Below are 16986 nucleotides of genomic sequence, written 5' to 3'. Positions count from 1 at the left end.
GACATGATTAGTGGGTAATGTGAGAATGTGTAAGGCCAGATGAAGTGTACTGGGACTTGGATTCAACCCAAGAAAAGATGAATGGAGAAGTTATTTAAGAAAACGAAAGTATGGAGAAGCTTTGTGTCATTTGAATATCCCTCTAGGCTCTTATATTTAAGATAAAGGAACAATCTGCATTACAAGACTTGTAAATGTTGTTATGTGATTCAAGTGTGTGCAGGGGTGGGGTCGCGGGCGGGCACACAGTTTTAATCTGCCAGGAAGTTTCATATCAGCGCACACTCCGCTGCAGAGTGAAAATCTCATTCTGGAAACACCCTCCAGGCTGTGGCTAAGCCATGTCTCCGCAATATCCTCTCTTTCAGGAGTGCTAGTTCTGCATGGTTCGCAGGAGAGCTTCTGTAAAGTTTGGAAGGTAGGAGACGAGGTACTGGCAGAAGTAAAGCTGTGAGTACCGGGCGTGAGTTGTGCTTCGGTAGCTCAGTTGGTAGAGCACTTGCCCGCGAAAGGCAAAGGTCCCGAGTTCGAGTCTCGGTCGGGCACACAGTTTTAATCTGCCAGGAAGTTTCATATCAGCGCACACTCCGCTGCAGAGTGAAAATCTCATTCTGGAAACACCCTCCAGGCTGTGGCTAAGCCATGTCTCCGCAATATCCTCTCTTTCAGGAGTGCTAGTTCTGCATGGTTCGCAGGAGAGCTTCTGTAAAGTTTGGAAGGTAGGAGACGAGGTACTGGCAGAAGTAAAACTATGAGTACCGGGCGTGAGTCGTGCTTCGGTAGCTCAGTTGGTAGAGCACTTGCCCGCGAAAGGCAAGGGTCCCGAGTTCGAGTCTCGGTCGGGCACACAGTTTTAATCTGCCAGGAAGTTTCATATCAGCGCACACTCCGCTGCAGAGTGAAAATCTCATTCTGGAAACACCCTCCAGGCTGTGGCTAAGCCATGTCTCCGCAATATCCTCTCTTTCAGGAGTGCTAGTTCTGCATGGTTCGCAGGAGAGCTTCTGTAAAGTTTGGAAGGTAGGAGACGAGGTACTGGCAGAAGTAAAGCTGTGAGTACCGGGCGTGAGTCGTGCTTCGGTAGCTCAGTTGGTAGAGCACTTGCCCGCGAAAGGCAAAGGTCCCGAGTTCGAGTCTCGGTCGGCACACAGTTTTAATCTGCCAGGAAGTTTCATATCAGCGCACACTCCGCTGCAGAGTGAAAATCTCATTCTGGAAACACCCTCCAGGCTGTGGCTAAGCCATGTCTCCGCAATATCCTCTCTTTCAGGAGTGCTAGTTCTGCATGGTTCGCAGGAGAGCTTCTGTAAAGTTTGGAAGGTAGGAGACGAGGTACTGGCAGAAGTAAAGCTGTGAGTACCGGGCGTGAGTTGTGCTTCGGTAGCTCAGTTGGTAGAGCACTTGCCCGCGAAAGGCAAAGGTCCCGAGTTCGAGTCTCGGTCGGGCACACAGTTTTAATCTGCCAGGAAGTTTCATATCAGCGCACACTCCGCTGCAGAGTGAAAATCTCATTCTGGATTTTCTCTGGTGTTTTGACAGATATTTTCAATTTACTTTTGCGAGGTGTAGAAATAGTCATCTGAAACAAATAGTGCTCATTGTGTGTTTCGGGCGACGTGCCGTGATAACAGAAATTTACGGTTTGTTTCATGTTGTAATAAAATGTTTTTCTTAAAGTGGGTGGATGAGTGCTGTTCATCACATTTCTTCCAAGAATTTGCAAGTGAAATGTGCATATAGGGGTGGGTGTTGTTATAGAAAATGATTTATTGTAATGGGCACTCATATAATTTTCTATGTTGAGTAAAGCCAACTCCACTTAAAAGTTTACAGTAATATGCTGCTCATATGCAAGTTGGCTAGAAAATGCAGTTGCATGTATCTATCAAGCTGACCATTGAGTCTTGGCTTTCACTGGAGTTGTCTCAATCCCCTTTTGCAACTCCTTACTAATTTTTTATCACTATCACAAAAAATGCAAATTACTTGTTGTTGACTTTTATTAACAACAAACTCTTTTTTTAAAGAGATGTGTAAATAGGTCCCAAACTTGAAAGTGTTGGATATGACATTTGTAATGAAAAGTTGCATCTACTACTCGTACTTAAATTTTTGGACAAAGTTTAACTGAAAAAATTTATAGGAGTTATATTGGGAGCTTGAATTAATTATCACTGCCAACAAAGTGAGGACATTAGTTGTACTAGTGCAACATAGAGGACAGTAATATAAGACCTGTTCAAAAGTAGAAACATTAATTGGGCATTGAGAGCTGTATGTGACTTCCATATTTAGCACATTGTACATGTCGGGTTTTATACCCACAAACCAGCCTTTGCCCGTAGTGCTGCTCATCTGCATTCATCTCAAGAAATTTGGTGCAGAAAGTCGTCATTTGATATTGAAAGCATATGTAGAATGTGCTTGATCAGAAACAGGGTGCAAAAGTTAGTTTCAATTATTCCAAGACAACAATTTTGAGATGCATGATAAAATGCATCCTGATCAGTGTGATGTACCATGAGCTGCTGCAGCTGGGTAAAATGGTGAAAGCTGAATGCTACAAAGGACAATGACTCAATTTGAATCATGCACTTAAAGAAAAATGCCTGCTATATGCACGGAGACATAACTGTCATTCTGATTTCATGACTGTCAAAATGTGTTGCTGATTGAGTGAAGGAATACTTGAAGGGACTTGAATTGGAGGTCTTATCCCACCTGCCACATTCACCAAACATTTCTGCTTACGATTTCTATTTGTTTCAGTCCATCCAGTATGACCTTTCTGAACAACACTTCGCATCTTTTAAGATGAAATATTTGAAATTTAATTGGCTGTGATCCAGCAACCGTATGCTATTTAATTACAGGATGTTTATACAGCCACTTCTGTTGCACAAAATTTTGATCACGGTTTCAGTTGCACTAGGGCAGTCTTCATCAGAATAAAAAGTTAAATGGAATACATGTAATCGCACCATGGTTTAAAACATCTGAGCAAAAGTGCTCTCGTTAAACAGCCACTGACATTTCTATTTGACGAGAGCACTTTTGCTCAGACGTTTTAAAACCTGGTGTGATTACATGTATCCCTCATAACTTTTTATTCTGATGAAGACTGCCCTAATACAATTGAAACCATGGTCAATTGACAAAAATTTGTGCAATCAAAGTGGCTGTTTATAAGTCCTATAATTAAATCTTTTAAGATGTCGAAAACTGGCTCCATTAGTGGATCATCTCAAAAGGACCAGAATTTTTTTGTATTACAGAATCCACTTGTTACCCAAAAAGTGAGAAATGTGTTTAACTGCCGAAGGACAGTACTTGCTGTAAATTATTTTACACGACTCTGTTTCAACAAACATGTGTTTTCTATCCAACAAATAATCAGAATTAATTCAAGTACCCCTTAGAATTTGGTAGAAGAACTTATTAAAAAACAAATCTTTTTTCAAAATTTTAAAATATCATGTACATGACTAGATTACAATATTAAAAGGTAGGCATAATGTAGAATACTGGAAAACAAAATGATTGCTGTGTGATACTGGTGCCAAAGAATAAAGAAGCTAATGTCTGATCAAAAGTGCGACTACAGCTGCTCAAGAATAAGGGATTTACTGGACTATTTTAGAGTCTCTGAAAACGTGAATATTAATGCTGAAAATGTTAATGTCAGTTACTGTAGTTTCTTCAAACCCAAACAAAAAAAGCCATATGGTTAGAATCAACAGGGTTGTTGACAGCATTTGTCTATGTACTTTGTGTGATTTTTATGTTGTAATAATGGTGCCTTTAGCCCAATTGACATTAAAGTGCTCTTTTTAGAGCAAAAGATCATGTGGTGACCAATACATCCACCATTGTTATTTCTCAAACCTGCAAACACAGTAAAGAGATGTCTCATCCACAAATATAGTGCTTATTGCGTATTCACTACTGTCACCAGATGTGATTGTCAGGTTGAACACTAAATCGCAGCGTGTCAAAGACAAAACTGTTGTCTCATCTACAAACATCATCATCAAGCATTATGATATTGTTGTGTTTAAGAAATGCACTTTGTGGGCCTATGTACATAAATACCACCTCGCAAAAATGAAATTTTGGAGAGATATTAAATATAGTTTGTTTGGGTGTATGTATTGCTGAATCTGGTTACATTCTGCAGGCTTTTGTAATGAGCTGCAAGCAAGATGTAGTGATATATCTGGTTGAAAATAAGTCAGCCATTGGGCAATTATACTTTATGATACTCTAGTGTCACTAAAGGACTTACCATCTTGTGTCCTGCCAGTAGCTCATCCTGTTACATATTCCACTAAATCACAATTCTGAGGCATTGCACAACTTTTACAAATACAAGTGTGAACAGAGAGTCTGTGCTTTAATGGCTACTGGTTTTCCAGTACACAACATATGAGCAAAACCTCATATATTAACCATCTGTTCAATTGATGTGTCTGGGGAGTGAAACAGCCTTGTTTCCTGTAATAATACTAACTAGATCTATCCTAGATCTCCCCAGGATGTATCAGAATATCTTGACTGATCCCTTAATTCCATTGGACACTGTACATGTAATTCATTGTAACGGCTTCACCACCACCACCATATTTATTGTTACTTTTGTTTTACAGTGTTAAAAAGTTTTAATTTTTTCCATTTCAGGAACGTTACAGGAATGATGTGAACCTTGCTATTCAGTTGCTACAGTGTAAACCAAACAATTTTGTGCCACAAAGATATGATTCTGTGAGTACAAGTCTTAATAATTCCTTACCTCTAAATCTAAGTGTGTTAGGACAAACCCCTACTTACTGAGTGAAGAAGGCATTGTGCAGCAAACAAGTGCATAGCAAAGGACAATTACCAATTTTTCAGTAATTGCTGCTTGGTGCCTCTTCTGTCTTAATACAGAAATTTATATTTCATCATGTATATATTATTGCCATTTTGACTTTCAGTGGTCAGCCACAATAAATTTTTTTAATTAAACGCAATGTGTGAGTGTTGTTATTTTGGCTTTGCTGTTGTTGTTTACAGCCTTTATTGTAAAAATACGAAATTTAATATTCTCATTTTCTATTTTGGTAGAATCTTACTAAAAACAGAGCCTGCAGGATGGTGCTCATCCTTCCATACAGTGAATGAGAAAGTGGTATTTGAACATATAATTTTTTTTGCCACTACTCAGTGTCTACATCCAACCATTCACTTTGTATGTGCCCATTCATTAGTTATAAATCCAACAGGAAAATGTATGTATGTATGTATGTATGTATGTATTGATGGCAGTGTTAATCTCATAGATGATTTTACAACCGTGTATATAAACTTCACAGACTGACACTGCAAATCATTCTGATGTCTCCTTTTCTGCATTAATATTGTATTCTGAGAATACACATCTGTACCACAGAATATAGCATGATAGGCCACAGTAATGGACATGAGAAAAGTTGTGATTTTGCCATAGACATTAGCATTTATTTAAGTGAAGACAGCGGCATTTAGTTTCAAACAAGACTAGGAATATGTGAATATGTTGTGGCATTTGAAAAATGCATGGCAGTCCGATATTTGAAACCAGGTCTGTTTACTGTGAGCAGTTGCATTAACCATTAGGCTGTCTGAGTATGTTTTTCAAGCCTGTCTCAGACTTTCATTGTCACTGATCTTTCTACCTAAAATTTACAAATAATACTGCCAGAGGTTCTAACCATGGGATATGTGGGAATAGCATCTCTGAGGGAATGGAGTTTTTGCATAAACTGATATCAGTGCAAACTGTTTAAATGTGGCGAATGTACAGCGTAATGAATATGTAGCAACAGAAGGGTTCGATCTTGGATTTCCTGCTTACCGTGAACAGTCACCTTAACCAGTCTGCGATCTTAGCATGCCACCAGGCCCAACTCAGACTTCTATTGTTGGTGATGTTTCCACCTATAATTTACAAACACTACTACCAAAGATTTTCGCTAAGGTAACAGATTAGATGGAGAATCATAGCTTACCTTGCCGTAGGTGCAGCATCTTGGTTTGTGTTAATATTTTGTCACTTCATCTTCATTGATAGGAAACCACATGATAATAGTATCTTCTACCCTTCTGACTAAAAGAATTTTCTTGTCTTCTCATCCAAGTGTTACCTTAAAGCAACATTTGATAAGTTTTCTACTGATTATCTTGATTATCTTCAGGAGAAATGCCAGGGATCTTGTGAGAAGTCATGTTTCATAGAACCTGCACTACATCTCTCTTCTCTAGAGGGATCATGAGGTGGCTAAACCATGTATCCTCAGAAGTGTGTGTTTCAGCTTGTGGTGGGGAATGTGGTAGATGCAGGAACAGGCATTGAATCCTGACATTGCCAGTCCATACTGTCCACTGTTCTTGCCAAATCTGCGGTAATGCAGCCATCCTTGTGGAATTCAGGTGAAAACTGATTTCCTTATTAACTTGTCCTTACTTCCACCAACTTTTTGACCACAATGCTCCACAACCCATCGCCAAAACACAGCTGCTTCATCTGTTTGAAACTGAATATATGTTGATACTGTGGTATATCACGTCATAGAGCTGTGTGCATAGCTGAAGCAAACACTTCTTATCTGCTGTCAAATAAAGAATTGTATTTTAGTGCTGTATTGGTGGCCACACTTCCACCCAAAGCTGTAAATGCCAGGGATTCCTACTCTTAGTGTAACTTGGATTGAACCTCCCATGTACTTAAATAAGAATGTTGATGGAAGTACAGTCATTGTTACATTTGTTTTACTGTGGTGGCAGTCTTAATGATGAATGGTCCTCCTGACTGAAGAGCATGTTTAGTTTACATCAGCAAGTAACACTTTGTGGAAGAATTTGTGCAGATGCTGTAACTCAGCATGCAGACATTTCTTGTAACAGATGGGATATGAAGCGTGTGCCAGGGTGGTGACTTCAGTATTAGGCTGTGCTTAATAGTGGTATCTGCTAGTTTTCAGTTTCAAGTTCATGTGTGTTAACTCTTCTGTAGACAGACAGCACCAGGAATCAGAAAGCCCGAGAATGGCACATCTCCATTTGCCACACACTTCCAAAGTGAACTTTGTTTCTGTGTATGCTGTTAAGGTGACCTGGGAATTAATTGTACTTTATTTCACTCTGTGATCAAACTACAGTTGTGTTGACCCCATATCTTTTGGTTTCGGGCACATAGGGTTGAGTATTGTTTCCTCTAAGTGCCCCATCGAATGATGTTTAAAAAAAGGCCCTCCATATTCTTATAGGGGATAGTATTGTTCAAAACTATAAAAAGTAGTTCTGTAAACATACACCCAGAAACAAATACGTGTTGGGATATGGGTAATTTTACTTTGGTCAAGAATTGTTGTAATCAGTGCTGTAGGCTGTCTTCCTGTCGACATTCATTGCTCATTTCTTATTGACTCCCACTCCCCCTCCCTCTTCCTCTTTCCTCCCTCCCTCCCTCCCTCCCTCCCTCCCCCTCCTTAGTCCTCTGTTTTCTGCATTAGCCATTTCATACATATCAAGTTAATGTTGCACTGACATTGGAACAGGACTGATACTGTTGTGGAGTGTGAATAGCATAAACAGTGAAATGAACTCTTGTTATTCCTCTCACAGTATTCTTTTATGGTTTAATGAGCACCGCTAATTGATAGGCATGTGTCATGTGTGTCAGATGACATCCTCAGGGCCACTTTCCATCTAAAAAGAATGTTCGGCGGGTTGTAACTGAAACTTGAAGAAACAGTGTTATTCTCCACAAGAACCGGCAATCACAATAGACTGGACACAGACTGCATGCAAGATATGGAGCAGCGAGTGCTGCAATGGAAGGCGAATAACCCTGAAACAAGTGTGTGAATAATTGGACCTGCTGAAACCATAAACCACGCTCTTGTATGGTTATTTCTGCACAATTGGTCACTTTATTGATATCACTTATAGTTTGTGCAAACTCTTGGGTTTCAAGACCATCATGCCAGGTTAATGTTCTGCCAATGGATTCTAAATTCAGCATTTCACAACTTCCATTTTATTTAATGGTGAGGCAAGATTCACACAGTGAGATAATAAATTTCCATCAAACTACATATGAGCAGATGCAAATCTTAGAGCAATCATGGAAGCAAGGCATCTTAGTATCAGTATGTGGGCGGGAATTGTGAGTGAGTGATTCTTTGAGCTGTACACTTTACTAGCAAGTTAACAAGTGTTGTTTATCTCTTTTGTTACAACACGTTACCTGCACTATTGAAGAACATTACCCCTGCAGAAATGCAATGGTTGTGGTTAATGCATGATGGGGAACAACCACATTTCCTAAGTCTTGTACAACAGTACTTAACACAAACATTTAATTAGCTGGGCCATTAGCATTACCTGTCTGTTCATGTGAACTCAGTCTCTGAGATTTATAGCTATGGGGGCATTTAAAGACATTGGTGTATTCCACAACCATCAATAAGGTGCACATGTTACAGGGGCATGTATCTCGCATATGTGACCAAACCTGAGGGCAGCCAGGTGTGTTCACATGAGATGTAATTCTATGAGGTGGTGGTCTGAATGATACGTAAGGAGGAGTGGTAACCATATTGAACACCTCATGCAGTGCCGAACAAACAAATGGCTATCATAGTATAGAGTGGCCGTTATCCCAACAAGTGTTTGTTTGCCAGCATAAGTTTTCTGGTTTGTTGTGTACTATTTGCTGTAGGTATGTAGGACATCTTTCTTTTTTCCAAATACTATATAAGTTGGCGATTACAGACTCTAGAGTCAATCACATACTGATATCATCTATTTGTTGATAGCCACCACACTTTAAATAACTTGTGGTGGGCAGTGACAACACAGTTTGACTGTGTTCTTGTGAAGTGACTCTTCAGTAGTGCCACAAATACTTGCAAGGGAAGGTTGCAGAATAGGGTTCACCAATTTGTCTGCTGTGTGAGTCGAAGCAGATAGAAGCCCCTTTCAAGTTCCAAGAATATCTCGCCTGAGTGTTCTATAGGAAAGGAGAAAATGCTCTCCAAAGATTTTCAAATACAGTGTGAAGGATTTTCAAATACAGTGTGAAGGATTTTCGAGCAACAATGGTCGAATAAGTGGCATAGCACAGTTGACAGGTGCGCTGAATACCAGTTTGCTAGCTCAGGTTCAGTTTCTGTTACTATCATCTTTCCCCCTGACATTGTCATCGTTCTAATGTTCTCGTCACTTATTCATAAGTGTCTCGTGCATCCTGAAATATTTCCCATGTTTCAGAGTTGACAAAATTGCATTCATCACTTCTGGTGCCACTATCTTCTATTTTTTCCCATCACATATAATTCTCTTTCTCCCTCCCCCCCCCCCCTCCCCCCATTTTTGGGTGAGCATCAGAAAAACCTATAACTTTTCGGTCAAGGACACCATGTCAGGTTTGGTGTATGGTATCAAATCTTCATCATTCACAGTGAAATTATAGTTCATAATTTCAGTAACCTGTTCTACAATTGTTATATTGATAGACAGCCCACTGATTGGGAGGCTTGTTGGTGATCATACATTTGTCTTTAAAAATTGAAAAAGTATCATGAAAAGCACTGTTGAATTTTTGTTTTTAAATCTTCACCAGAAGTTATAGTTTCAATGTTTTTACCAATCACTTCACTGCTAGAAAGATCTTGTAGAGTTTCCATTTTCCAGTAAAGTATTGAGTTTTCATGGAAAATCATGGCTGCCACATGGTGAGATGCTGCTCACAACCATAGAGACTATTACAGAATGTCAGAAAACAGGTGTAGTAAGGACCGACTTTAGGGGATTTGAAATAGCTGCCAGAACCATGTGCTCTGAACTCAGGAAAGAGTGCAAAGAAAAAGGAGAGAATGGGTATATGACGACAACAGAATGTTGTTGTTGTTGTTGTTGTTGTTGTTGTTGAAGGATAGTTGAAATCGTAGACCATCATAAATTAAAACAATTTCTGTTTAAATACGTATATATAAAATAAGGGAAAGGCAACTGCCCACCGATAGTGGATTGATGTGTGGAGAACAGTGACATATAACAAAAAACTGCATTCACACTATCTTTTGAGCACTAGCTCTTTTTTCTAGCAGTAGTACACTCATTCAAACACACAATCACACACATACCCAAACACGTGCTCCTGTGGCCATGACAAGACTGGCGTCTTGTTAGGAAAAGATGTATTACTGTGCTCTATGCATCAGTCCATTATAGGTGAGAGTGGTTGACTACCCCCCCTCTCCCGCTTGCGCTCCATCCAGGAATTTCCATCCTTGTGTAAATATATTAATTAATTAAATTTAAGTAATTGCAAATAAATTGAGTATATTAACTTTGCATATATAAATTGAATTGTGTGAATATATTTAAATTTTATAAGTAAGAGTTTAACATTGTGGGGGAGGGGGCAAGAAAATATAAAGAAAAGGAATCATGGTAGCAACTTCAATCAAACCCGAGCCAGCAAAGATGTGCTTGACCACACTGCGCTACGCCACCTGCTTGAGCATTGTTGTTAAAAATCCCTCACATTGTACTCGAAAAAGTTTAGACTGTGTTTTCTCTTTCCACTCAGGTGAGATGTCTAGGAACATGGAAGGGTGTCTACCTGTTCTTACTCTCACTGAGCCAAACCAGTGAGCCCCATCCTGCACGCTCCCCTTTTTAGTGGTAACCTTGTGTAGAGACTTGACATCAGAGTTGACTATGAGATAACTCTAATCCACACACATCTCTCGGAACACTTTGGCAAGAAATTCTCAGTTCTTCGTGTGAGGGAGATGGGGGCATGAGAAATTCAGCAGCTTTGCTGGCTATTTGCCTGTACCACACATCAGTAAATTTATTGTGTTCAGTATTGGATATCATGGAGCCCCTTCATTCTGTAATTTTGGAAGTCCACAGAACCATGTGAACTCTACAACATTGTGACAACCTTCTTGTCTAATCTTGAGATCTTATCAAGTGTTACAGTCTTCAGCGTAACAGCTGGTGTAGGTCACCTCTCGGAGCCGGAAGACTACATCTGCCCCCTTGATGGTGGGGGGCATTTCCCTCCCTGTTTCTCCTGCACCACCTACTTCGGGAGCAACACACCCCCTCCCCTCCCCAACCATCAGGGGGACATCCGTCCCCACTTCTAAGCCAGAGAAGCGTAAGTCTCCTTTGGCTTCTCTTGCTAGGAGGGGATCCCTTGGGTCACTCCTTTCCCAGGTTTCTTCTAGTGGGAAAGACGACACCCGCCAGTGGCTGAAGAGCCCAAAAGCAGTTGGTCGTACGGCTTCACGCTCATCCTCCGTCCCGGAGACTGAGCCAGTGAAGTCCTCCTAGCCAGGGAAACCCAAGGAGCAGTGAGAGAAATCCAAAAAGAAAACCCCTAAGACCAAGGAAATTGCGGTGGCACCCCCACCACCACCACCACTACCTACAACCTCTGCGACTGAGGATGGTCGTGGAGATTTTGGCATCTGCTGACAACCTAGATCTCACCAGACCCTCAGACACAATGGAAAGAGACTGCTCAGGCAATAAATTGGTGGCAGAAGGTGACTCTGTGGCGTAAACTGCCACATTGAATGTTCACTGCCTTCCCAGTCTCACAATGTGATCCTCCAGTGGAATTGCAGCACTTTTTCCACTGCCTGGCTGAGCTACAGCAACTGTTAACCTTTACACCTGCTATCTGCATTGCCCTCCAGGAAACCTGGTTCCCAGCAATGCAGACCCCTGCCCTTCGCGGCTATAAGAGATATTACAGGAACCGTAGCGACTATAATCAAGTGTCAGGTGGAGTTCGTGTTTATGTCCTAAAGTCGGTCTGTAGTGAACGTGCCCCTTCAAACCCCTGTTGACACTGTGGCTGTCAGAATAAGGACGACGCAGGAAATAACTGTCTGCAATGTATATTTTCCTCCAGATGGTGTAGTACCCCGGAATGTATTAGCTGCACTGATTGATCAACTCCCTAAACCTTTCCTACTTCTGGGAGATTTTAATGCCCATAACCCCTTGTGGGGTGGTACCATGCTTACTGGCTAAGGCAGAGATGTCAAAACTTTACTGTCACAATTTGACCTCTGCTTCTTAAATACTTGGGCATTGATTTATCAATTTGCAGCCAGGACTTCTCCCATCTATCCACTGGAGAGCATATGACAACCTGTGTGGTAGTGACCACTTCAGTAAGAGAGCGTGACTCAGCATGTCGCAACCGGAAGCACTTGATTATAGCCCGCTCGGGGCCTAGTAATACTAGGGCCCCGAGCTCCAGGCTGCCTCGCTCAGCGGCTAAGTCCGCTTCAAGGTCACCCGCCTATAAGGCGAAACACACAGCCACACACAACTGGTAGCAGTTACTTCTGTAAAATATCTGGGAGTATGCGTGCGGAACGATTTGAAGTGGAATGATCATATAAAATTAATTGTTGGTAAGGCGGGTACCAGGTTGAGATTCATTGGGAGAGTCCTTAGAAAATGTAGTCCATCAACAAAGGAGGTGGCTTACAAAACACTCGTTCGACCTATACTTGAGTATTGCTCATCAGTGTGGGATCCGTACCAGATCGGGTTGACGGAGGAGATAGAGAAGATCCAAAGAAGAGCGGCGCGTTTCGTCACAGGGTTATTTGGTAACCGTGATAGCGTTACGGAGATGTTTAACAAACTCAAGTGGCAGACTCTGCAAGAGAGGCGCTCTGCATCGCGGTGTAGCTTGCTCGCCAGGTTTCGAGAGGGTGCGTTTCTGGATGAGGTATCGAATATATTGCTTCCCCCTACTTATACCTCCCGAGGAGATCACGAATGTAAAATTAGAGAGATTAGAGCGCGCACAGAGGCTTTCAGACAGTCGTTCTTCCCGCGAACCATACGCGACTGGAACAGGAAAGGGAGATAATGACAGTGGCACGTAAAGTGCCCTCCGCCACACACCGTTGGGTGGCTTGCGGAGTATAAATGTAGAATGTAGATGTTCCCCATATTCCTCTCACTGCCCCAGCGACAGGCACACGGACGCCTGCCCAGATGGGCTTTGAACAAGGCGGACTGGGGAACTTTCACCTCTGCTGTCACCGCTGAATCTCCCCCACATGGTAACATAGATGTGATGGTTGATCAGGTGACTAGCACAATTGTTTCGTCGGCACAAAATGCGATCCCTCACTCTTTAGAGTGCCCAAGGCGTAATGCAGTCCCTTGGTGGTCGCTGGAAGTTGCTGAAGCAATTAAGGAGCGTCAGCGAGCTCTACAGCGGCATAAGCGGCACCCTTCCCTGGAGCACCTCATAGCCTTTAAATGGCTCCGTGCCCATGTTCGCCACCTTATCAAACAACGGAAGGAGGAGTGTTGGGAGAGATACGTCTCCACCATTGGGTACCACACGTCACCTTCCCAAGTCTGGACAAATATCAAACATCTTTTCGGGTGCCAGGCCCCAACAGCTGTCCCCCGTGTCACCATAAATGGCGTGTTATCTACCTACACAAACACGATTGCCAAGCCCTTTGCTGAGCACTTTGCTTGAGCCTCTGCGTCAGAGACTTACCCCCAGCCTTTTGCACACTCAAACGGCAGCTGGAAGGGAATGTCCTCTCATTCACTACTCACTGCAGTGAATCCTATAATGCCCCACTTACAGAGTGGAAGCTCTTCAGTGCCCTTGCACATTGCTCTGATACAGCTCCTGGGCCTGATCGCATCCACAGCCACAAACATCTCTCATCTGACTACAAGCAACATCTTCTCATCATCTTCAACCGGATCTGGTGCGATGGCATCTTTCCATCGCAATGGTGGGAGAGCACCATCTTTCCACTGCTCAAACCCAGTAAAAACCGCTTGATGTGGATAGCTATCAGCCCATCAGCCTCACCAACGTTCCTTGTAAGCTGCTGGAACGTATGGTATGTCAGCAGTTGGGTTGGGTCCTGGAGTCGTGTGGCTTTCTGGCTCCATGTCAGGGCGGCTTCCACCAGGGTCGTTCTAACACTGATAATCTTGTGTCCATCGAGTCTGCTATCCAAACAGCCTTTTCCAGATGGCAACACCTGATTGCTGTCTTTTTTTACTTACGACGCGACTTGGCGAACGACGCGACTTGGCGAACGACGCGACTTGGCGAACGACGCGACTTGGCGAACGACGCGACTTGGCGAACGACGCGACTTGGCGAACGACGCGACTTGGCGAACGACGCGACTTGGCGAACGACGCGACTTGGCGAACGACGCGACTTGGCGAACGACGCGACTTGGCGAACGACGCGACTTGGCGAACGACGCGACTTGGCGAACGACGCGACTTGGCGAACGACGCGACTTGGCGAACGACGCGACTTGGCGAACGACGCGACTTGGCGAACGACGCGACTTGGCGAACGACGCGACTTGGCGAACGACGCGACTTGGCGAACGACGCGACTTGGCGAACGACGCGACTTGGCGAACGACGCGACTTGGCGAACGACGCGACTTGGCGAACGACGCGACTTGGCGAACGACGCGACTTGGCGAACGACGCGACTTGGCGAACGACGCGACTTGGCGAACGACGCGACTTGGCGAACGACGCGACTTGGCGAACGACGCGACTTGGCGAACGACGCGACTTGGCGAACGACGCGACTTGGCGAACGACGCGACTTGGCGAACGACGCGACTTGGCGAACGACGCGACTTGGCGAACGACGCGACTTGGCGAACGACGCGACTTGGCGAACGACGCGACTTGGCGAACGACGCGACTTGGCGAACGACGCGACTTGGCGAACGACGCGACTTGGCGAACGACGCGACTTGGCGAACGACGCGACTTGGCGAACGACGCGACTTGGCGAACGACGCGACTTGGCGAACGACGCGACTTGGCGAACGACGCGACTTGGCGAACGACGCGACTTGGCGAACGACGCGACTTGGCGAACGACGCGACTTGGCGAACGACGCGACTTGGCGAACGACGCGACTTGGCGAACGACGCGACTTGGCGAACGACGCGACTTGGCGAACGACGCGACTTGGCGAACGACGCGACTTGGCGAACGACGCGACTTGGCGAACGACGCGACTTGGCGAACGACGCGACTTGGCGAACGACGCGACTTGGCGAACGACGCGACTTGGCGAACGACGCGACTTGGCGAACGACGCGACTTGGCGAACGACGCGACTTGGCGAACGACGCGACTTGGCGAACGACGCGACTTGGCGAACGACGCGACTTGGCGAACGACGCGACTTGGCGAACGACGCGACTTGGCGAACGACGCGACTTGGCGAACGACGCGACTTGGCGAACGACGCGACTTGGCGAACGACGCGACTTGGCGAACGACGCGACTTGGCGAACGACGCGACTTGGCGAACGACGCGACTTGGCGAACGACGCGACTTGGCGAACGACGCGACTTGGCGAACGACGCGACTTGGCGAACGACGCGACTTGGCGTTCATGTACCCCTCCATGGTGTACACCTTGGCCGCAGCTTTGTCTGGACCTTTTGCATGGGCGTAAGGACTCCGTTACCCCTGCCATTCTCCGCTGTCACTTCCTCTCGATCCTTGATGTGTTCATGAGCTCTGAAGTGGTTTACACCGATGGCTCAATGGCTGATGGTCGCGTAGGCTTCGCATATGTTCATGGAGGACATATTGAGCAGCACTCCTTGCCAGTTGGCTGCAGTGTTGTCACTGCAGAGCTGGCGGCCATATCTCGTGCTCTTGAGTACATCCGCTCATGCCCTGGAGTCATTTCTCCTGTGTACTGACTCATTGAGCAGCCTACAAGCTATCGACCAGTGCTACCCCTGCCAACCTCTGGTAGCATCCATTCAGAAGTCCACTATGCCCTGGAACAGTCCCGCCGCTCCGTGGTGTTTGTGTGGACCCCAGGACACGTCGGAATCCCCGGCAACGAACTTGCCGACAGGCTGGCTAAACAGGCGACTCGGAAACCGCTTCTGAAGATAGGCTTCTCCGAAGCTGACCTGCATTTTTTCTTACACCACAGAGTGGTAGACAGAATGGCATAACAGCACACACAACAAACTGTGTGTCATTAAGGAGACTATGAATGTGTGGAAGTCTTCTGTGCGGGCCTCCCGCAGGGAATCAGTTGTCCTCTGCCGGCTCCGCATTGGCCATACATGGCTAACGCATGGTTACCTACTCCGTCACAAGGGCCCACCTCAGAGTCGCTGTGGCTCCCAAATGAGAGTCGTCCACCTCTTGCTGGACTGCCCACTTCTAGCCGCTCTGTGGCAGACTTTTAACTTTCCCAGCACCCTGCCTTTGGTGCTGGGTGACAGTGCCTCCACAGCAGCTTTAGTTTTACATTTTATCCATGAGAGTGGGTTTTATACTTCAATGTAGATTTTATGCGTGTCCTTTGTCCCTCCGTGACCTCCACCCTAGTGCTTTTAGGGTGGAGATTTTAATGTGTTGCAGAGTGGCTGGCTTTCCCTTTTTATTCTCGTGGTTGGCCAGCCACTGTAATCTGTTTTCATGTTTTACTCCCATCTGTTTGAAGCGTCTCTGTTGTTTTCTTGTCCTCTTTTGTTCCTTTTAGTATTTGTTGCCTTCCCTTCATTCTTGTGGCTTTTCCTTTCTTTCCGTTTTGTGTTATACATTTCGTCCGTTTTATTCTCACCCTTGTGGCATTGTTTTATTAGGAACAAGGGACCAATGACCTCGTAGTTTGGCCGCTTCTCCCGCCTTTAAACCAACAAACCAACCAACAGCTGGTGTAGATTCATTCGGTCCTTTCTTGTAAGACGGATCTCACAGTAGTATTTCATTTTTTCATTTGTGGTCATGTACCTGTACTAATAGTGTACCATTGTCTTTGTCTACCACAGAGATGTTAGCCTTTATTATTTTGCCTGTTCTGAGAACTCTGCTGGTTCCCTTTCTTACTACTTAAGTAGGAGACAAGTGGAATTTATAGGTGGAG

The 16986-nt window shown here is 44.5% G+C and overlaps 1 protein-coding gene and 1 non-coding gene across 2 annotated transcripts in view; both read left to right on the top strand.

Moving 5' to 3' along the window:
- Positions 1-16986, top strand: part of LOC126191143 (uncharacterized) — a 96603-nt gene that overhangs the window by 59754 nt on the left and 19863 nt on the right. The window contains exon 5 of the mRNA XM_049931898.1: positions 4678-4761. Within this exon, the coding sequence (XP_049787855.1) occupies positions 4678-4761 (84 nt within the window). The remainder of the gene's footprint in view (positions 1-4677; positions 4762-16986) is intronic.
- Trnas-cga (transfer RNA serine (anticodon CGA)) lies at positions 1073-1148 on the top strand. The gene has a single exon. It is a non-coding gene; the product is annotated as a tRNA-Ser (tRNA).

This window comes from Schistocerca cancellata, chromosome 6 (genome assembly GCF_023864275.1).
Source record: "Schistocerca cancellata isolate TAMUIC-IGC-003103 chromosome 6, iqSchCanc2.1, whole genome shotgun sequence".
Lineage (NCBI taxonomy): Eukaryota > Metazoa > Arthropoda > Insecta > Orthoptera > Acrididae > Schistocerca > Schistocerca cancellata.
This window is presented reverse-complemented; position numbering and strand designations above follow the sequence as displayed.